Genomic DNA, 21,921 nt, shown 5'->3' on the forward strand with positions numbered 1-21,921 from the left:
TGATTGTAAAACATTATAGGCTTTGTAAGGACCAGTCATGAAGAAATATTGCATATAATAATATTGCTTTGTTCTCCAGAATATATATTCATATTTGTTATGTGCTGCTCGGTGAAGGTAGGTTATACGACAAAACAAAACAAGTTGTTAAAACAGCGCCAGCATTTGTGCATATTCAAACGAAAGCTGTCACCTCGGAAGCAGGAAGCTGGTACAGCTGTTAGGCCTTTTCACGTCAAAAACACAAGAAGTAAGAAATCAATTATGGCTGATGCCCCCGAGCTGGGAGAGGATTGATCCATGCGGACATCCTCCCCGGGGGCCTTCGGGCTTGGCCATATGCTGACTGCAGCACTCAGGGCTCAGTTTTGGCGTTTTCCAGAGCGCGCTCACCTCTACACCTGCTGCAGTGTCCCGGCTCACCTCTCCATGGCCTCTCCACGCAGATGGTGACCGGAGCGCTTTTGTTTTAATCACTTCATTAATTATTTGACTTATTTACATTTTCCCCACAAACATTGAATTCATTTAGCAGACACTTTTATCCAAAGCAACTTACAGGACAGATTCACATTTTAATCAGTATGTTTGTGCTCTCTATGTATCAAGCACACGATACTGGTGCTGTTGTCACCTTGCTATACCAGTTGCTCCAACAATTTAGCCACAGGAACACAAACTAGCTTGTTTCAGCCTTTTTTGTGGGGGTATTTATTCAAATCGCTACTCACTGGGTTGGATATTTGTTTGCGATCTGTTGTTGTTTCTTTTGAGATATTCACACGTGACAGGCTTGTTGGTCTTTATCCGTGCTGGTGATTAGTCACCAGACTGAGCCCCCAAGGACTTCCACCAACTCGCTCAACTCGCTCACGCACCCTGGAAGCATTAAGGATCCAACAAGAGGCTCATCTGATAATCAATGCAGCTCAAACTCTCCTCCTTGATAAAGACATTCGTCATGCTTGTTATAACTGTGAAGCACTTAGTCACGCAAGCACATAAGCATGGGCACTAGCGCGCGCACACATTCACACGCCACACACACTCTGACTCACACACACACACACACACATACAAACAGACACATAAATATTACATTACTCATATTTATACACCCCCTCACTGGTGGCTCTTAAAACCCTTCCCTGCACTCTTGTGTTCCATATGTGCTGTGTTCTAACAACTAACGCTCGTTGACCTTTGACCCTTCTCTCTTGTCTATCCCTGCTAACACCAAACAGTGGACAGAGGTGAGCTGTGTGTGTGTGTGTGTGTGTGTGTGTGTGTGTGTGTGTGTGTGTGTGTTTTTATTTTGATAATATTGTATTTTGTTTTAGTAAGTTTCACCAATAGTTTCATTAGTTTCAGTTTAGTTTTTATTTGATGGACTCATTTCTATATCATTTTAGTTTATTATAGTTTCAGTTTCAGCAATTTAAATTAAGGACAAAAGTTGACAAGGACTAGTGCGGCATGAAGACTAAACTTCACTATTCAATGCATTTGTTAAAGATGCAGTCCACCATTCAGTTTCAGTTTCACAAAAGGTTGTTGATATTTGTGCTCAACAGCCAATCAAATGACACCCCGTCCTTCCATGCTAGGCAATAATATGATTCAATATTTCAACCATTTACTTCAGGCAAACCATATGACATGTCAACCCTAACAGGGGTGCGTTTCCCGAAAGCATTGTTAAACAACTACTTTAGTTAAATGATAAAGAGACCATCATATCAAACAGTTTCTCTCCACGGTTGCCACGGTGTTTAGTCAAGGATACTTTCAGAAAATGCAGCCCAGTATAGTCAAAATCCTCACATGTGAACTTACAAAAACGTTATTTTTTTTAAAAACGTTGCATTTCTGATTCGCACTCTGTCTCGCTACATCATTTTTCATGGATAATGTATTCTCGTCTATGGTAACTTTGAACTTTAAGATTTTAAGGTAAACTTTAAGATTTTGTGGGATTTTTCCCTTTGAATTCTACGCCACAGACACTGGTACATGAGTTTACCAGTTTACCGCTTTCACAATTCAATTTTAAATAGTCCCATAGAGGTCTCACACATTTCCTCCCTGACATATTTGACTTCTTCAATAAGGCTTACTATTAGTTAGCAAGTGTAGGTCCTGAGTGATGCGCTATATCGCCATCTTAAGGTTGTCGGCTATAGCTACACACTGTCTACAAAAGTTTGGGAGTGTGACACCTGCCACCTTGAATGGAAACAACAACCGCTGTCTTCAAACGACAATATTTTCTTGTCTTTTCTTTTTATATTTTTATAATTTTTTTTAGCAATCATTATTCGTTTAATTTAGTTTTATATTTACACTTTGTTTATTATTTTATTTCAGTTCATGAAAATGTCTCAAAACCGTTAGTTTTCATCTTAGTTTTAGTTGTTTTTATGCATGTGCTTAAGGAAAACACAGAGAGATGTATGAGTTTCTGTGTATGCTTAGAGACAGTGGTGGATGGTGTGTGTTTGCCACAGTACAGAGTGTGTGTGTGTGTGTGTGTGTGTGTGTGTGTGTGTGTGTGTGTGTGTGTGTGTGTGTGTGTGTGTGTGTGTGTGTGTGTGCGTGTGTGTGTGTGTGTGTGTAGGAGTTTGATTGTTGTTTTGCAGTGCCAGTGGTAACGGAGTGAGATTAAACATACTGTAATGGACCTAGTGAGAGCAGCCACATGATTGTTATTAAGGTATATAGGTCTAATAGGAGCACACATATCTTCAGTGGTGTGCGCTGGCCTGTGTATTACTGAGCTCTGTCTCGTCTCTTCTCGTGTTCACAGCTGCTACGCCATGGAAAAAAAAATCAGGTACAGTGACCAACATCATCTTCAGCTCTGGGCAGTCTATGCATTAACCCACCACACCCACACCTACACACAAACACAAACACAGCTGCTGAAAACACAAGATGTGATGAATGTGGTCATCCACATAACTGTAAGCAACATGGCGCTGTTTTAATAATGTGCTAGCCTAACACATTCCTTTAACAAGAGGCATGTGAGAGGTATACAGATGACTGTACTGTAAAAAACATTCATTCAACAAAGAAGAGTAATCGGATATCAAAGTGACAAATACAGATGCTGAAGTGACCATGTTTTTAATAACCAGTGTTTAAAGAATGCTTTTTTGTAGATAGATAGTTTTTGTCCTGAATTCCTGAATTTAATTGAGATGTTTCATTGTCAAAGGATGAACACACCTGTTGTTCTCACTAGCAACCCAGGCCACAGGAGAACATCTCCAGATATATTGCTGAAATAAATCAGTTACCAAGTTAGCCAGCTGTTATTAGTGCCAGCTGTGCTTTTGATAAGATAAGATAAGATAAGATAAACTTGTATTAATCCCGTGAGGGAAATTCAGGTGTTATAGCAGCAAGGTAGTAGGAATCAAATATATACATAAACATCAAAATAAATGATGTGATGTGTCCAAAGCAAGTCTGTCAGCTAATCAGCTCACCAGTTTTAGTCAGAAACTCCACAGTCCTCGTTAACAGACTAACAATGCTTGCCATGTTGACACACAGGACACTGGATGATAGTATGACTACATATTTTCTGCAGACAACCTGTTAACTTGTTGCACCCTTGCTTTTTTTTTTTTTTGTAGAGTTCGAATCCTCTCAAGTCACCGAGAAGAAGAGGACAGTCTATCAGATGGCTTTGAGTAAGAGTCTGTCTGCCTGCCTGTGTTCCTGCAGCTGTGTGGTGTTGGACTAGTTTCCCAAACAGCCCCAGTCCCTGAACTAGATTGCATTCTCAAAAAAAGAAGCTCCTGCATTTAGCAAAACAGTTCTTTGTAGGCATCCTTTTGTGTTTGTGTGAAATCTAGAGAGTCACTTTCTCTCAATGTCTCTTGCTCAGATAAACTGGATGAAATCTAGAGAGTCACTTTCTCTCAATGTCTCTTGCTCAGATAAACTGGATGAAATCTAGAGAGTCACTTTCTCTCAATGTCTCTTCCTCAGATAAACTGGATGAAATCTAGAGAGTCACTTTCTCTCAATGTCTCTTGCTCAGATAAACTGGATGAAATCTAGAGAGTCACTTTCTCTCAATGTCTCTTGCTCAGATAAACTGGATGAAATCTAGAGAGTCACTTTCTCTCAATGTCTCTTCCTCAGATAAACTGGATGAAATCTAGAGAGTCACTTTCTCTCAATGTCTCTTGCTCAGATAAACTGGATGAAATCTAGAGAGTCACTTTCTCTCAATGTCTCTTGCTCAGATAAACTGGATGAAATCTAGAGAGTCACTTTCTCTCAATGTCTCTTCCTCAGATAAACTGGATGAAATTTTGGCGGCAGCTCAACAGACCATCAGCACCAATGAAGGAGGGCCAGGGTGCGGGCTCAGGGGTCAAAAAGAGAACGAGGCCGCAGCTTTTACGGCCATGAGGTGTGCCTATATATGTCTATATATAGAGAGAGAGATACATGTATGGTATGGTGTATAATGTGTACATGTAGTGTACTGTATATGTGTATATATCACTGCTGTGCTATCTATTTGTATGTGTGTGGTTGTGTATGTGTGTGTGTGGATGTTTCATTCAAAGTGCATAATGTATGTGAGTGTGTGTTTATCCTTCCAGGATACTCAAGCTTTTCCATATCACATGAACAGTGTGTAAACACAAACACAGACCAAACTTATTTATTGCTCGTCTCACTCCTCTTATCTGTATGCATATTCATAAACTCTCCATATAATTTTATGGGCAAATATTCACCACAAGGTAGCAGTAATTCGCATCTGGGTAAAATTATATTTAAGTAGCCTGATGCCAACTACTGATTTTCAGCACCTAATGTATCTCTGTCTGTGGTGTGTTCCCTGTTTCCCTGTTTCTCTCGCTCTCCTATGCAGCCAAATTATGATCAGTCGGGGATGGGGATGATGTCGTCGGGGGCGGGGCTTGGTTATGACCGGGGGCAGTTTGCCTCTGGCCATGGCCCTCCTCACGGTATGCTGCGACAGAAGTCCGTCGGTGAGACTGTCCGACCTTCCAGCTGTCTGTCTGCCTGTCTGTTCGTCCCCCCCAACCTTAAGCCTTTGTCTGCACAACCTTCAGTCACCTAGACTCTTTCTCTTTGTAATAGTGTGGCTTGCTAGCTATGGAACATATGGGCGACCGGGCCTTTGCTCGGCAGCGCTGAGCCTGTGGAACGGCCTCCCTGACCACCTAAGGGCAACACAGACACTGGACTGTTTTAAGACTGGCCTAAAAACCTTTTTATTCAGAAAGGCGTTTCTTACTTTTTAAATTAATTTTATTATAGGTTGTTTTTAACTAGGTTCTTACTATGTACTGTGGCACTCTAAAATTCAGGTGAATGTAGAGTGCGCTATAAATTAAATTCATTATTATTATTATTAGAACATCGAGCACTTAAAAGGATAGATTGTGGGATTATCTGTTTTGCTATAGTCTTAAGCTTCAGCAGAGTGAAATCTACGTTTAATGTGCGTATGAGTTTGTGTGTCTATGTGCACCTGTGCATGTTAGTGACTGACAATTGACAGTGCCATTCGTTGTGTGTAGGGGTAGAATAAGCTGATTCATTTAGACAAGAGAAGGTATGCAGCTCCCCTTGACCACGCATTAAATGTCCGTGTTGGGTCTGAACTGTAGTAGGGGACCATTTCATGTACGGGCAAATTATAAAAAAAGGCTTAACACAAGTACTGTGAGCAGCATTTGATGGAAATTATAGTGTTGATAAAGGTACTTGTGAGATATCATTCTCACGACTTCACTTAAGATGAAAGCACATCTTTTGAACATGACCAGGCAGACAGATCAACTTCTCAATGGACACTCTCACTTGTACCCTGATGTGGCATGTGTTCTTGTGTCAATCATTTCAGAATCACAGTTAGAATCCACCTCCTCATATTCTGCATGCCTACCTCCCTGGTACCTTCCTTGTCACAAGCTCCCATTTCCACCTCATGTAAATCCTCTCTCCCTGTCATGTCATCTGTTCCCAGACTCCTCTGTCCATCATGTGGGCTTGTTCTCTCCCATCATTATCTCCTCTGTTTCCTCTAGGTTGAATCCACCCCCCCCTTCATTACCTCAGCCATCCTTCACTGAATCCACTACTCCGACGACTTCACTCCTCCCTCCCTCCCTCTCTTTCTGCCCCTGCCTCCCCTCCCTTCCTTCACCCCTCTTTCATCTCTCCTTCTCTCCGCATAGGGGTCGAGGAGGAGAAGCAGTCCCTCCATCCTCCGGGCGTGAAGTTCGCTCGCAGCTTGTCCGTCCCCGGCTCAGACGACATCCCCCCACCCCCCACCACGGCTCCACCCGAGCCCCCCTTCTCCTCGGCTCCGCCTCTCGGCTGGAGGGGCAAGACATCCCAGCAGCCGTCCGCTGTGTCCGTGTCCCAGTCCACTGCCACCTCCACCCACTACCAGCTCTACCAACAGTCCGTGCCCCTCGGCCACAGTGGCAGGGAGAGGGGTGGCGGAGCTCCACAGCCCGACCACACCGCCTCCTATGCCCACCAGGCTCCTACCAGGACCGCCTCCCGCAAGGTGCTTGGCTACCCTGGGGAGGCTGGGGCGTCGGGGGCCGGGGCTGCTGGCATGGGCATGGGTGGTGCTAAGGCAGCAGGCTTGAGGAGGGGTTATAGCAACGCTGTGCCCCCGACAAGCATCGCCACAGTGATGCCTCAGCAGCAGATGCAGAGTGCCCAGAGCCAGGCACAACGGGGGCCCGGGGAGCAGCGAGGCGGGGTGATGTCGGGAGCAGGGGGGGGCGGGGCGGGAGCAGGGGCAGGCGGCGGCGGCGGTGGCGTTCCGAAGGGTGGTGCCCGGCGGGGGAAGGCCCTCTGGTCAAGCAAGTCCAAGGTGGAGGACATGCGTGCAGGCCAGCTGGCCGCGCTGGGGCAAAGGGCTCGGTGGAGAAGAGCTCAATCCCCATCCCCACCATCATCGTCAAGGCGCCCTCCACCAGCAGCAGCGGCCGTAGCAGCCAGGGCAGCAGCGTGGAGGCTGAACCCCACCTTCCTCTTCAGCAGATGCCGACAGCTCTAACCCTAACCCCCCGGCCATCACCCGCCTGCGCCCCCCTCCACCCCGGCCTCCGCCGCCCCGTCGATGCCACCGGCCTTTGCCCCCGTCCCTGCCCCTCCATTCGAGCGCAGGACAGTATGGACTTCACCAGCCAGTTTGGCGCGGCCATCGTGGGGGCGGCCCGACGAGACCGTGAGCGCTTCCACGAGGCCCGCAGGAGGAGCGCCTCCTTCTTCCTCTCCGCTGAGGAGGACATCGAGGGAGAAGTAGCAGGGGGAGCTGGAGGAAGGGTCAGCAGCTCTCAACAGCAGCAGCAGCAGCAGCTCGGCACCCAGCCTTCTCCTCGCCTGCGCCCATCTAAGTCCATCGACGAGGGCAATGTTCTCGGGCGACACCTTCATCCACCAAGCCCCAGCAATGCCCCCGGCCTTCGGGCTGCCTGAGTACTCGACCACGGCACAGCTGGGAGAACTACCAGCCCAAGTCAGTCCCCGGCAGACTTCTATGGCGCCGGCCTCGGACTCAACAGCAACAGCAGCAGCAGCTGCAGCAACAACAGCAACAGCTGCAACAGCAACAAGCTGCTACCACCACTTTCATCCACCCACTGACAGGAAAGGTCCTGGACCCCTCGTCCCGCTGGGGCTTGGCCCTGGCTGCCCGGGAACGTGCCTCAGGACGATGGGCCGCATGCGGCGAGACCGGACGACCGGAGGTGCAGAGCACCCATTTTCCCCGGCAGCTTGTCCAACGTGGGGGCGTACTCCTCCTCCATGGTCTCCAACCCGTCTTCCTCGGCGCCCTCCAACATCTCGGGCACCTCCTCCTACCTGGTCACCTCCTCCTCGCTGGCAGCCACTACTTCCACACGGCCACCTTCTCCCAGGATCCTTCGGTGGGAAGACGAGGAGGTCGGGGCGGAACGAGACAGGGACACGAGCGGTCCGGCAGGAGGTGGAGGAGGAGGAGGAGGAGCTGCGCCTCGAGAAGGATTGAGAGTTCGCTTCTCAGAAGATAAGACGGTCCACACACACCACTACCAGGCCCAGCAGCACTACCAGCCTAGCCACAAGGAGCGTGAGCGGGAACGCCAAAGGGAGAGGTCCCGGGAGAGGGAGAGAGACATGGAGAGGGCGCAGCGAGCACAGACACCACCTTCCCAGCAGCAGCAGCAGCAGCAGGCATCCCAGCAGCCTCGACGGCCCTCCTTCCTGCGTATGGAAAGTGAGGCGGGCTCCTACATCCTTTCTCTTACCCCCCCTCCCCACCAGCTACGACCGTCCAGACCCACGCCACCCCTGGGGGAGGAGGAGGAGCAGGAGGGGGTGAACGGGGCACCGCTGCTGCCGGTGGCTCAGGGCATCATGGTCTTGCCGCCCCCCGCTCCCTCAGTGGATGCCGATGACGAGTTTGTGTTCGCCGACCCTCTGCCGCCACCGCTGGAGTTCGCCAACAGCTTCGACCGAGGCATTCCGTCGAGCGGCATGAGCGCCTACGCCAGTCTGGTAGCCAACAGCATGGTGTCGCGACAACAGCTTCAGCAGCTTCAGCAGCAGCATCAGCGTCAACAGCAGCTTCAGCAGCAGCAGCTTCAACAGCAGCAGCTTCAACAGCATCAGCAGCAGCAGCAGTACAATGTCCCCCAGCCCCCTCCCCCACCACCCCCTCCGCCACCTCCACCACCCCCACCTCCCCAGAAGGAGTCCTACATCCTGACTGGCTACTCCCAGCACACGCCCCTGCCCTCCCCCCAGGCCGGGGACTCCACCACCTCCAGCCTCACCTCCTACGACAGTGAGGTGGCCAACCTGACTCAGTCAGCCCCGTCGCCCTCCTCTCCCCACACCCAGCCCCCATCCTCCCCGTCCCACGCCAGAGTCTCACACACCTCTTCCTCGGCCCTGCAGCCGTCTGGTCCGCCTCCCCCTCCCAGCGTCTCCCCACCTCCTCCGCCCACCTCGGCCTCCGCCTATCACCATCACCGGCCCTACAGCCTCTCCCAGACGCAGCAGCCCCACCTGTACAACAGCACCCACATGGCGGGACGTGCCTCTTCGCCCACCCCTCCACCACACTCCATCAGCACAGTGCCTCCACCCCCTGCCTACCGAAGCCCATCACCTGCACCCTCCTCTGCCCACCGGGGAGTCTCGCCTGTCGCTCCCGCCGCCTCCGTGACCAGCACGGCCCAGAGCGAGCGCACCGCCACCGTCTCCACGGTAGCCACGGGCGGCGGGCTCCGCAGGGCGTCGGACCACCGGTCTCCCCAGCTGGCCGCCGCCTCCTCCAAGACTGGCGAGTCGCAGGAGACGGTGGTGGACTCGGGCATCGAGGAGCTGGACAGTCGCAGCAGCAGCGATCACCACCTGGACAGCATCCTGGCCCTGAGCCGCGCCGAGCGCCTGGAGCGGGGCGGAGGAGTGCTCCCTGGGGAGGGCGACAGGGCCAGCGCCGACCTGCTCGAGTCCTACATGAGCTACCTGGATGGACAGACCTTTGAGATGCACAACGCTATGACGGCTACCAGCTCGGCCACCACCTCCGCTGCCAGTGGCTCCGCCGTCTCCACCTATCCCAAAGTGCAGCGTTACCGCGATGGTGTGACCCGCCGGCAGACCAGCACGGCACCCGCGGCCTACCGGCGGCGCGAACAGCATCCGGAGGAGGAGGAGGAGGAAGAAGCGGAGGCGGCAGAGCGGCAGGCGGAGGAGGACGCCTACCGGATTCGGGAGGCGCAGAACCTGAGCCGGCCCTCCATGATGTACTACGAGAGACCCCGCACTCCTGAGATGAAATCCGCGTGGGGGGACGGGACACAGGCGGCAGCCTCCGCAGGCAGGGAGGAGGGAGGGGTGCAGAGCTACATCGAGGGGCGCAAGCTGCACCCGCCCATGTCCGGCATGAGGGCCAGCATCCTCAACGAGCTGAGCAGCAAGCTGCACGAGAGGAACAAAGGCGTGGAGAGCTGGGGCAGCCAGAGGTCGCTCAGAGGTCACAGGTCAGTTTGGCTTGTTTATGTACTTGTTTATGTACTTGTTTATGTACTTGTTTATGTTTATTGTGCTTTGTGAGAGCAAGAGAAGCGTGTCCACACTAGTGCCTTTCAAGGCTATTGAGGTCTTTGATGTATCCCTAGCTTCTGAGGGCAGTTACAGTGGTTTTTGGAGCAGGGCTAAAAGACAGAAGGACTTTGTATTCACACTTAGCACCAGAAATGTATCCCAAGCTCAGGTCCTTGGCATCTTATGGGACTCATTTGGCCTCATCTCTTTATTTAAAAATATTTCAGCCCTGTATACTTCAGGATAGTGTGACTTTCAATGATGTCAGTTTAATAATGAATTAAAGTCACTGGAAACACTCGAGTTTGCACTGAAAATAGACACAAATATTAGCCTACTGTCCTAAACAAATGGTATTAGTAATATGTTATTGTTATGCCCGCTGTTTGCACATAATGACACCATCATTCTGTCTTTATTTTCATGTTCTAAGGTTTACCGTAGCCCCGCTTCTGTGATATGAAAATAGTTCCTCTATTGAGTCATTTAGTTTGTTTATTATTGTGTCAGCTGCTGTAAATGTGAGCTTTGTTTGTTGGTAAGGTTTGTGTATTCTGCAGTGGAGGGTTTTTGTTGTGTCTGTGTTTAAACTCTGCCTCTCTGTCTGTGTTCTCCCTCCCCGCCAACTCTGTATGTGCGCTTAACCATCCCCAACATCTGTCTGTGTGTGTGTCAATCACCCAGAAACAGGTAACGTGCCCAGACACAGAGCACACTTTTACTTTAGTCTCTGTCCTCTCCAGCTCTGCCTGTCTCACACTCCTCTTCTGCTCCTTCCTGTCAGGTTCTCCGAGGACTCCACGGCTGCCCTGAGCCCTCCTTCCGTCCGCTCCCCCTCCCCCCTCTCCCCTCTCGCACTCCCATCCCTCCCTGGCCCCCTCCCCCACCTCTGGTTCCCAGGCCGGTCACTACTCCAGCTGGTCACGCTCGCCCTCCCCCCAGCCCCCCTCCGCCACTAGCTCCTCCCAGCCGGCCCCAGCCCCCCGCTCCCACTCCCCTGTCTCCCCCAGCGCCTACTCCCCTTACCCCACCTCGCCCAAGCACCGGCCCGTCTATCGCACCAAAGCGCTGGAGTTTCAGTTCATCCCCAGCCGGGAGTCGCGCAAGGCTGATATGCATCAGCGCCGGCGGGCCCCCAGCCCGCTCATCTCCCCCCTCCGAACGGCCCAAGCTGGGCCCGCCGCGGCCCTCATCACTGCCCCTCCTCCCCACCACGCCGCTCTACAGCAGCCTGTATGACCTGCGCGGCTCCATCACGCCACCCTCTCCCGCCAATCCGCTGGGAGACCCCTACTTCTCCCCCTCGCCACCCTTGTTTGCCCCCTCGGGGGCGCCGCCCGCCGCCAACGCCGCGCTGGTGGTCTCGCGCTCGCTTTCCCCCACGCACTTCCTCTCGGGGGTGTCATCGCCGCCGCTGCACTCCATAGCGCCCCCCACCTGCCTCAGCTACCCGCACCTGCCGCCCCCCTCGCCTTCCAAGCCCTTCGCCTCCAAGCCGCTGCCCTACTGGACCAAGTATGACGTGGCCGACTGGCTGGGCTACCTGAACCTGGCTGAACACCGCGAGCGGTTCCTGGACAACGAGATCGACGGGACGCACTTGCCCTCCCTCACGAAGGAGGACTACCTGGACTTGGGTGTGACGCGTGTGGGACACCGCATGAACATTGAGAGGGCGCTACGCAGAGTGATGGACAGGTGAGAGAGGTGAGAGATAAACTGATAGAGACAGAGAGACAGCCAGAGAGGGAACGATAGTGCAGATGGGCCATGTTAATGCATGATTGATGTTTGCACCATAGTGTTGGAAAGCCTTAGGTTAACAGAGAGAGAGAGAGAGAGAGAGAGAGAGAGAGAGAGAGCACATGCAAAGAGAGGAACAGAGATGGAGATAAAGAGGTACAGCATTTCAAACTCAAACCCTGCTTTTCCTTGTTCTCTTTTGAAGGCTCTCCAGTAGTCCCTTCCGTATCTCTGCTCTCTCTCCCCGCCGTGACGGACAGACGAGGGACGAGGGAATGAGAAGCTGAGGAGGAGGAGAAAAAAGGACTACGAAAGTGTGTGTGTGTGTGTGTGTGTGTGTGTGTGTGTCTGTGTGTGTGTGTATGTGTGTGTGTGAGAGAGAGAGAGATTGAGAAAGAAAGAAGGAAAAGGAAATCAGAGGCAAGAAAAGGAGACTCAACCACTGCTGCTATCAAAGGTGCATTTTCAAATGGTACGGCCTAGAGCGGAAGGACTTCACCATCAACAGACTTGAATCACAACTGCGAAATGGATGGTTAAAGGGCTGAAGATAAATATATGTGAATATGCCCAGGGTATACACTCAAATACACCCAGAGGTGTGCAAACACACTGACAAGCACGTGCCTGACAACACCACATATACAGTAAACACACAAATGTACACCACACACACACACACACACACACACACACACACACACACTCACACACACTGACATGCACATAATTATACAAGCACACTCACTAAGTCAAATATCCTGAATGAAATGAATGAACAAAGTAACTCATCTTGACCAAAATAGCAGACAAGTTGATGAAAAAGAGCCAAAAATAACCGAAACAATCAACTATCCGTAAGCTTTTTTCTTTTAACCTTTTGTTGTGAATTGGAACAAGCAATTCAGAGTGTCGAGACGGTGATGACAACCAGGCTAGGCCTGTCTGCATGTCTCTTTTCCCGCTCGATTTAGCTTTATTTAGCCTCTGGGTCAGTTTTCAAAAGAGCCATCTCTACTGCAAATGAAACTCTGAGCTTAATTCAAATCATCGAAGCTCAGTGAAGAAACACTATTGGCTAGAGTCTTCAGTAGGACTGGTTGTGATGGGCGATTTGTACAGCATTTGCTTTCTGATTAGTAGAGCCGTGTCGCCCGCAGGAGATTATCAGGGGCTTTCATTACTGTGTGCCAACGTATGTAATGGCAGATGGCCTGAACTCTCCATGTCGTAACAGACAGAGAAGTGCACAGACCATCTACCTAGGCTATGATGGTTTGCTAAGCCAATCCATCCTGTGACGGTGGGAGGCCTACCTTAGCTAGAAGTATGACTGCTGAAATATGTGTGTGTGTGTGTGTGTGTGTGTTAGATCGGTGAAGACCTTAGAGTAACAGACTTTTAATCGGTGGCACTTACGCATGCACTTGTAGTAGGTTGGCTCGCTTCGCACTCTGGTGTGCCCTGGGAAAGCCGTGGGCTGGGCCGAAGTTTGCATTGCATCCGTGGTGGAACTCCTCCCAGCAGCCAGGTTGCCAGGTGATCCCAGCAGTTTGGAAAAGAGCCCAATCCTTCCTTTGTCCCATCCCCCCGTTTGTAATAGTGTGAATGTGATTGGTGGAGATGTGTTTTGTAGGAGTCAGCATGATTGATTTATTTGTTCTTACCTCACCAGTGGGGGGACTTGGTGTCCACAGAGAGACCTCTGGGTTCTGTTGTATTTCGCTACAGCTTCTCAATCATCTTACAATGACATATAAACATATAAATATTATATATATATATATATATATATACATGTATATATATACACACACATATATATATACCTATATATATATAGACTGGTCACTGTATTTCAAATCTGTAGCAAAAATAAGTGCCCAGACCAACAGTAGATCACATATACACACACACACACACACACACACACACTCACACAAACACATTCTTACAGTGAACACAGACACCAAATGTACAGAACAATTAAACAAAACCTTCCACGCAAACTTACACACACGCTCACATACACAATCAACCTTTTGTATGTATTAGAAATAATGGGACACCTTAAATGTCTGTATGAATCATCACTGACATGGACATTGAAAAATCAATTCTGTAAGATGATACCAGAGATGTAACATTGTACAAAAATATATTATAAGAATTGTCAACCTTTTTACAAGAAACTGAGGAACTCAACTGACTGACTGCTATACCAACAACTCCAATGCTACCATGGGGGTGGGAGTGGGGTCACAGTCCCATTAGGAACAACATGAGAGATGAAGAGGGGTAGGGGGAGGAGGAAAGAGTCCAAACTGCCTAAATCTCTCTCTTTCCCCTCCAGTTCCTCTCCTACCCCCAGGACCCTCCAGACAGCACTTTTTCTACAGAAGCAAAGGAGGGAGAGGAAGGTTGCAAAGGGATGCGCACTCACATCTGTTTTAATACGACAATGGTTATTCTAACAATTTTTAAACTTTGAAAAAAAGAGTATGGAGTACTGCTATTGATATAGAAAATTATTGTTATTATTGCTGCCATTAATATCACTGTTCTCGCTGTTATCACCTTTATCTATTGTCTTTTTTCCCCCTTTTGTTTTCCAAATCCCACTGTGTTGTCCATGGCAACGCCCATGGCAGAGATTTTATGTGGTGTGGCTTTCTGGGAAGAAAGCTGACTGCTGAACATTGCTTACTGCTCCATCTTGGCAACTCAATATTCACATCTTTATTTCCATTTGTGTTAGTGGGCAAATGCACTGAAAATGACATTTCCTCAAACACTAATAATGGTGTCCTACATTATAAATAATAAAGGAGGTGCTCGTTTTGGACTCCTCTGCCACCTCTTACTTATGTCAATCAAAATGTAGAGCTCTTCAAATTTCAAATACCTGTTGATGTGTTCTTAATGCAGCGACTATCACTGGCAGGGATATACGGACAAAAACAAAAAGATGGTGAGAAGGGCTGCATGTTTTATTTGTTTTGGTTTTGGGTAGTGTCTGAAATGTCCCATGTCTCATCCTGTTGGTGCTCTGCCTCTCCGTCTCTCTCTCTCTCTCGCTCTCTCTCTCTCCCATCCACTTCACTCACAGCTGCTGAAATCAATACAAAGGGCTCCTCCATCTCCACACTCCATTCAGCTTAACCCATGTCTGCTCTGTTGGTGCCATTCCTCCTCATCCATGGATCTTTTCATGCCTCTCTCTGTATCTTTTCCAGAAACCATACCTTTGGATACATCCTCCGGTTCCTTTTCTTCTTTCATTATTTTTAAGTGAGATTTTATGATGTGCTTAGCATGAACTTCAATCTTCTAGCCTTCTCACTCATCAGTGGAATTCTTTTGTCAACCAAAAACCACTAAAGAATTTGTTTTGTCCACCGTGCTGAAAGTGGAATTGAGGATTCGTTTCCTCACCATTTTTTATTCTTGCAAGCTGGTTTCTCAATGTGATGACAGCAAGGACAGTGAAACACGTGATCATCCTAATCCTACTACTAAAAAAAAAAAGAGAAGAAGAAAGAATTCAAAAAGTTCTAAACAATCTCTGTCTTCCAGCTACTGTTTAAACATGGAGAAGAAAAAAAAAGATACAGTCGATTTGTTATTTATCCAGAATGCTTTCTACACAATCTGCCCCGCTCCTTCTCTGCGGCTAGCGCCCCCCCCAAGTCTCCCTCGCCCCCATGGCTTTGTGTTGCTCAGTAGTTGCCTCGCCTCCCAAGCCCCCCCTTGTCCTTTGACACAACCGCTCACTGCCACCTCCTGTGAGGGAGACCCAAACGCCTCAGAGACTCGTCGGCCCATGCCTGGCTCTATTACCTGCTCCATCCCACTGTGAAGTTTTGCTGTACCCATCCGCATGGAAAGAGATTCTGACTGGGCCACCTTCATTGGTAAAGGGCGTAGGGTTACTTCTGTGGTCTGTGCCTAGCGCACAAGGTTGAGGAAGGAGGAAAGCAATGTGGAATGAATGAGATGTCTGGCCAGGAGGTGTAGAAAGCATCTTTTTTTTGTTTCCTTTAAAGAAAAAAATGAAATATGAAGAGAGATTATTTACAGACTATATATGTATATGTGATCTACATATACACACATTCATATAAGCATATATAAGAACTAAAAATGTTTTAAGATATGAATAAATTATTAGTTATAATAAAGATGCAGGAATAATTCTGTGTGACTTGTTACAGTGTGATGCTTCCAGATGAGTCTGCTCTCCCCCACCCCCCAGGGAACCCATCATTTCACTTCGGGAGTTGCAATACTGTGTACTCAACTAGTAAATAACTGATTTTCTGGTTTGTTAATGTTATATTACAAGTATAGTTTAATTGACCACAGTGATCTCAAACAGTAGTCCCCAAGGGCTCTTTGAAATCATATGCACATCTAGCCTAGTTAGTTTACACATTACAGATTTGATCACCTTGTAGTTGACCTGCCAGACTTGAATACCAGGAAGAAACTTGTGTGGGGGACCACACACACCTAAGGACATTTCTTTACCAACCCCACTCACTTGGTCACATAGATTAAGCCTGCTGTTGTCCCTGCAAAGGTTATGTTTGACTATTAATCTTCACACTACCGTGACCTCAGTATTTGTGACTTGAGCCATCCAATCATGTGGTTATATTCATTATAACTTTGGAAGCCATGCGCAACTCACGTGGTTCAATGTGAATCAATGAAACCATGTAGTATTTCTGGAAGAATGGAATTTATTTATACCCAATAGTCCAATCAATTTTGCCCCTCTTAAAATGGAACTTTCTAAACTAACCACAAGGCTAATAAGGACACATTTCCCCAAATGCCCATGCATACTTTGAACGCTTTGTCTCAAGTGCATAGCTGTTGAGTAACATGACAGCAATATCTAGTCTACAAACACATTCTTCAAGGCACAGAATACAGTACAAAAGTGATGCCTTGGAATTTAGATTTTTGTCTCAAGTTTTGCATGCCTTACAGAATTGGACGCAAACCAACCACTTGGGAAATCATACACTTTGTGGCAAATTAAAACCCTTAAAAACATGTCCCATCTCCCCATACATTACAAAGCAACGACATAATTTTAAAGTAATTTATTTTGCACAGAATTATGTGTCTTACAGCAACATGTGTATATACACAGCAAAAAGCCAACTTCCACACCACATAAAATACAAAGTCCAACTTGACACAGTTGTTAGCACAATCACATTTAGCTGAGCCCACAATGAGCTACTAACGATACACTAAAATGCCAACATCTTACATTACAGAAACATGCACACATTTGTCATACTTTAAACAGGTCACCATTTTGAAACGAATACAAATTCACCGATCTTGTTGACTGCCGCCCTCCTGTTGAGAATCTCAAACATTCATCTGAAAGAGAATACAACAACTTTGAGAAACAAACCCACATAGCTGATGAATACCAAGAGGTAGTCTACAATTCACAGCCGCCTCAGAATCCGCCATGTCAAGAGCGGAGTCGCACGTTTTCCCCACTAACAGTCAGAGCCCAGTGCAAGACATCATTGAAGGCTGTTTAACATTAGTTTTGTTGTACTGATATCGGAAATCAAAGAAACTAACCTGTGAAACTTGGACGCCTTCGGTGGCGGCACTGCAAGCTGTAAATAATATAAGGAACCCATTAGACCAAAAAATAACACACTTCACACAGGACATGAAGACACCAGTAGTCTCCTCAGACTCTGCCATGTCAGTAGCAGAGCAGCACGTTATCGCCAAAGATATTTCAGAGCCCAGTGCAATGCATCATAAGAGACCAGTACAGACTTAACCAGTTGACGTCAATTTGCAATCTGACCTATGTATTACTGTCAAGGAGTAAAACTAGCCAATTCTGTGTCAGTATAGTTTAAATGCAAGATATGCTTGTTTAAAGCACGTGCTGCTTTTCGCTAACAGCCTTAACTTGATATCGGCAGTGTGGTTTCAAAACAGTGGCCCTGTGTAAACTCGGATTAAATACTTCGAGCAACATACCGAAGAAAGCTAGCGTTAGCCGATGCAAGTAAAATAACATTTCTCATTTTAGTTAAGCCCTACACCGACAGCTGTATCATTTCCGCTACTTACCATCTGCCCGCACCGACACACTTCCTACATTCAATGAGACCGACCACGAGGAAACGGGTCATATTTATACCATTCTACTCGAAGGACCTTTTGGTAGGCCCAGTTATCGCCTGGTTTATTTTAAATGCCGAGATTGGAAAATCCATTTTTTTTCATTACCAAAATGCCCGTTCATGGAATGACGTAGGCTACATGTTATATTACCCTGCGTATTGAAATAAATATATATCCAATGTACACGTACGCTTGATCTTGATGCATTAAAATTCACAAAACGTTTAAAAAAGATTGTTAAAGTGGACCGAGCTGGAGCAAAGCATTTGTAATATCCTTTGCAGTTGTCGTTAAGAATTAAATGTACAATGAGTACTTTTGATGTATTACAATGATGTTACAATGCTGATAAAAGGCTAAATGCGTATTAATTATCATACACAGACAGCAGCAGTTCTCAACTATCATCCTTCATAAAGGCCCATGTCTTTATTCTAGGTAACAATCGAAGACGAAATCAAACAACGTTGTTCTCCTGAATTCAACTATTAGTATTACAATATGTGACACACAGCGCCACCCTCACACAGGTGAAAAGATTAACTTTGGTGAATCACTGTTTCACTACCATAGATATTTTTGCCCATTACTTCAATGACACAAAACTCCCACCAATCACTTGCTTTCGTTAATCAGCCATTTCTCACTTGTTGATGAGAGTGGCGACTGAGGAGAGCTGTGGAAACTTCTTCAACATAGCAAGAAACATAAGACAACCAACATCATTTGTTTAACCTACATTTTGCTGGCTATACATTTTTTCGGTCTAGTTGAGGAAATCTTTTTTTAAATTATTGTTTATTTATTGGCGTATTTTCAAACTTTATTTGTTCTGCATGAGCTAGTGCAAGCTAAGAAGGTTATTGTTAGCTTGCTGGCAGTGCCAGGTCTAGCCTGTTTACGTTAGTCAGGGATCTCAGACTCCTGGCCCACAGGCCAGATCCGGCCCGTCAAGCGATTTCATCCGGCCAGCCGGCTCCTTAGAATGTGGCAAAAAGCTCCATTGCTTTGAATGGGCCACCCCACCGTTTACCGCTGCCATTGGCAACAGGTTTTGCGCATATACATATATATATATGTCTATGGTTTTGCGCTTCTAATTAACACCTTTTATATCGTTCCGCAAGTAGTCCAGTCATTTAACAACTAAAAGTTAGCAAGTAAAGGCTTGCTACGCAGCACCTGAAACCTTAAAGTTCTATTTGCGTGAACAATTTTTTCTTAGCAAAAGTCACGAAATGGCAACAAAATCATTAAAAAGACGTGTTTTGGAGGAATGTCTTCGGCAGTCATTATCTGAAAAAATAAATGTAGCTGTGTGTCAAAGGCAAAAGTTTAGGTGCGTATTCTGTGGCTCTGGATGAGAGCACTGACATAAATGATAATACTCAGCTAGCGACTTTTGTCTGCGGTGTTAACAACCAGTTTGAAGTGACAGAGGAATTACTTTGTGTAAAAACAATGCAAGGCCGTACCACAGCTAAGGATGTATCTATTTGAGCAACTGTGTGACGCAATTGAGCATGCTGGTCTGTCATGGAAGTCGCTCTGAGGAATAACAACAGACGGTGCACCATCAATGATCAGCGTATCAGCAAACTATTAATTTTAGATCACTATAGATGGAAAGATGCTGTATTTTGACAGACAAATAAAATTATACACTTGAAATATATATTTTTATAATTACATTTATTTTATAAAATATTTCTGATTTTTGCTGAAACTTTATTCAGTTTTCTGCTTTGTTTTGTTTGTTTGCAGCCTTGTTACCAACTATACAAAAGTGGTGCAGTACAGCATTTGCTTTGAAATGTGCATGTATGAAGGAAAAATATAGATGTAGTTGTCGATGAAGACATTATCCCACTATTACTGCTGTATATGTAAGTCATCCAAAAATGCAACTATAACAAACACCTTTATCCAAAGAGCATCTGGCATCGCCCAGGAATTGAAACCCAGGTCAGCTACTTGTTATTCAACAACACTAACCATTGTACGACTGATCACACATGGTAAATTTGCCACACTCAAAAGTGGTATCTACAGTATAAAAGCCAACAGATCCAAAAAATCTGGCCCCCCAATGACCAGACTGGACGTTCATAGGCCCCCGGGTAATTTGATTTTGAGAACCCTTGTTCTAAGTTATCCTTTGCTAGATAACCACTAGCTAACCTATTCCAGTGCATTTTTGCAAGATGGATCTGACCAACGTTTGTGGGAATGAACACCGTTGACCACACTTTACAGGATTCTTTCCAACCATTTTGGTATGAGAAGAAATTAAGAGTGGAAGCAGAGGGGAGACCAAGACCTGTGCAAATATAACAGGTAACTTAGTGACTGCTACAGTACGGAGACATGTCTGCGACCACTGCCCAACTGTCCATAATCGTGTGATATGTTGAAGTTACTTGAGTGATTCATGAATGTTTTGTTAGATTATTCGATGTGACAGGAGGCAGGGATGCAGAGTTCATGTTTAATTTTGTCAAGAAAGGAAATGGCATAACCAATAGCTGAAGCTTGTGTGGTGGTGGTCTCTTGTTGGGGGTTGCTTCACTTAAAAATGTGGTCACCAGAAGAAAGTCAGGAAGGTTTGTAACACAGGGGAAGTGGTGGTGCACAGTCTTTTTACTGTCTTTAAAGCCATTATGTGGCTGTTTTCTGTCTTAATTGCAATAGGGTTTTTAAGAGGGTTTTTTTGTTAAATAAAAGTGAGGCGAAAAGCACATCATATCACAATGTAATAACTGGAATCAGATGTTTTTGTTATCATGTATAATGAAACAACTACTTGGAATTCAACCTTTCTCATCTATTTTGGGACATATAGTCCTCAAGGGTCTCTTTTCACCAGTCTCGTTGGAGAGCCAGAGAAGCATTACAGAGAGGTTTCTCAGATGCAGAGATGTGCATGTTGACCATATAGTCTTTCTTATGGGTTTGTGAGCTTTTGACAAACACATATCTGGTTAGCCTGTAAACTAGGGGGTACAGTATGTTACAGAAAATAGAGTGATCTATTGTGAAAGTACCGATAGGGCAAAATAATAGGTATGGAGAGAAAAAATGATTTGTAAATGTACAGACCATGATCTGCAAATATGCAACAATTTACAAATGTGTTTTTCTATATACAAATGCAGAACTCCTTACCTCCTCATTTGAATAGGCCTCCTTACCTGTGACGTCCTCATTTGAATAGGCCTAAACATACTATGACTAGTACGAAGTAATGTCTACGTATACACTACCGTTCAAAAGTTTGGGGTCACTTAGAAATGTCCCTATTTTTCAAAGAAAAGCACTGTTTTTTTCAATGAAGATAACATTAAATGAATCAGAAATACACTCTATACATTGTTAATGTGGTAACTGACTATTCTAGGTGGAAACGTCTGGTTTTTAATGAAATATCTACATAGGTGTATAGAGGCCCATTTCCAGCAACTATCACTCCAGTGTTCTAATGGTACATTGTGTTTGCTAATCGCCTTAGAAGACTACTGGATGATTAGAAAACCTTGAAAACCCTTGTGCAATTATGTTAGCACAGCTGAAAACTGTTTTGCTGGTGAGAGAAGCTATAAAACAGGCCTTCCTTTGAGCTAGTTGAGTATCTGGAGCATCACATTTGTGGGTTCGATTATACTCTCAAAATGGCCAGAAAAAGAGAACTTTCATGTGAAACTCGCCAGTCTATTCTTGTTCTTAGAAATGAAGGCTATTCCATGCGAAAAATGGCGAAGAAACTGAACATTTCCTACAACGGTGTGTACTACTCCCTTCAGAGAACAGCACAAACGGGCTCTAACCAGAGTAGAAAGAGAAGTGGGAGGCCCCGGTGCACAACTCAGCAAGAAGACAAGT

The 21,921-nt window shown here is 46.6% G+C and overlaps 1 protein-coding gene, 1 long non-coding RNA gene and 2 other non-coding genes across 4 annotated transcripts in view; 1 reads left to right on the forward strand and 3 right to left on the reverse strand.

The window, feature by feature from the left end:
* The window catches only part of shank1 (SH3 and multiple ankyrin repeat domains 1), an 89,427-nt gene extending 77,262 nt beyond the window's left edge, over positions 1 to 12,165 (forward strand). The window contains exons 20-30 of the mRNA XM_042709165.1: positions 1,245 to 1,253; positions 2,807 to 2,833; positions 3,645 to 3,701; positions 4,315 to 4,436; positions 4,904 to 5,024; positions 6,240 to 6,577; positions 6,676 to 7,494; positions 7,672 to 8,562; positions 8,755 to 10,055; positions 11,020 to 11,826; positions 12,068 to 12,165. Of these exons, the coding sequence (XP_042565099.1) occupies positions 1,245 to 1,253; positions 2,807 to 2,833; positions 3,645 to 3,701; positions 4,315 to 4,436; positions 4,904 to 5,024; positions 6,240 to 6,577; positions 6,676 to 7,494; positions 7,672 to 8,562; positions 8,755 to 10,055; positions 11,020 to 11,821 (4,487 nt within the window). The 3' untranslated portion in view covers positions 11,822 to 11,826; positions 12,068 to 12,165. The remainder of the gene's footprint in view (positions 1 to 1,244; positions 1,254 to 2,806; positions 2,834 to 3,644; positions 3,702 to 4,314; positions 4,437 to 4,903; positions 5,025 to 6,239; positions 6,578 to 6,675; positions 7,495 to 7,671; positions 8,563 to 8,754; positions 10,056 to 11,019; positions 11,827 to 12,067) is intronic.
* A 4,796-nt stretch (positions 12,166 to 16,961) lies between these two features.
* Positions 16,962 to 18,112, reverse strand: LOC105897694. The gene is made up of 3 exons (XR_001162271.2): positions 17,989 to 18,112; positions 17,479 to 17,516; positions 16,962 to 17,265 (listed from the first exon to the last, which is right to left on the reverse strand). It is a non-coding gene; the product is annotated as an uncharacterized LOC105897694 (long non-coding RNA).
* LOC116222737 lies at positions 17,341 to 17,429 on the reverse strand. The gene has a single exon (XR_004164767.1). It is a non-coding gene; the product is annotated as a small nucleolar RNA SNORD88 (small nucleolar RNA).
* On the reverse strand, positions 17,587 to 17,676 carry LOC116222738. The gene has a single exon (XR_004164768.1). It is a non-coding gene; the product is annotated as a small nucleolar RNA SNORD88 (small nucleolar RNA).
* Positions 18,113 to 21,921: the final 3,809 nt, after the last annotated feature.

This window comes from Clupea harengus, chromosome 1 (genome assembly GCF_900700415.2).
Source record: "Clupea harengus chromosome 1, Ch_v2.0.2, whole genome shotgun sequence".
Lineage (NCBI taxonomy): Eukaryota > Metazoa > Chordata > Actinopteri > Clupeiformes > Clupeidae > Clupea > Clupea harengus.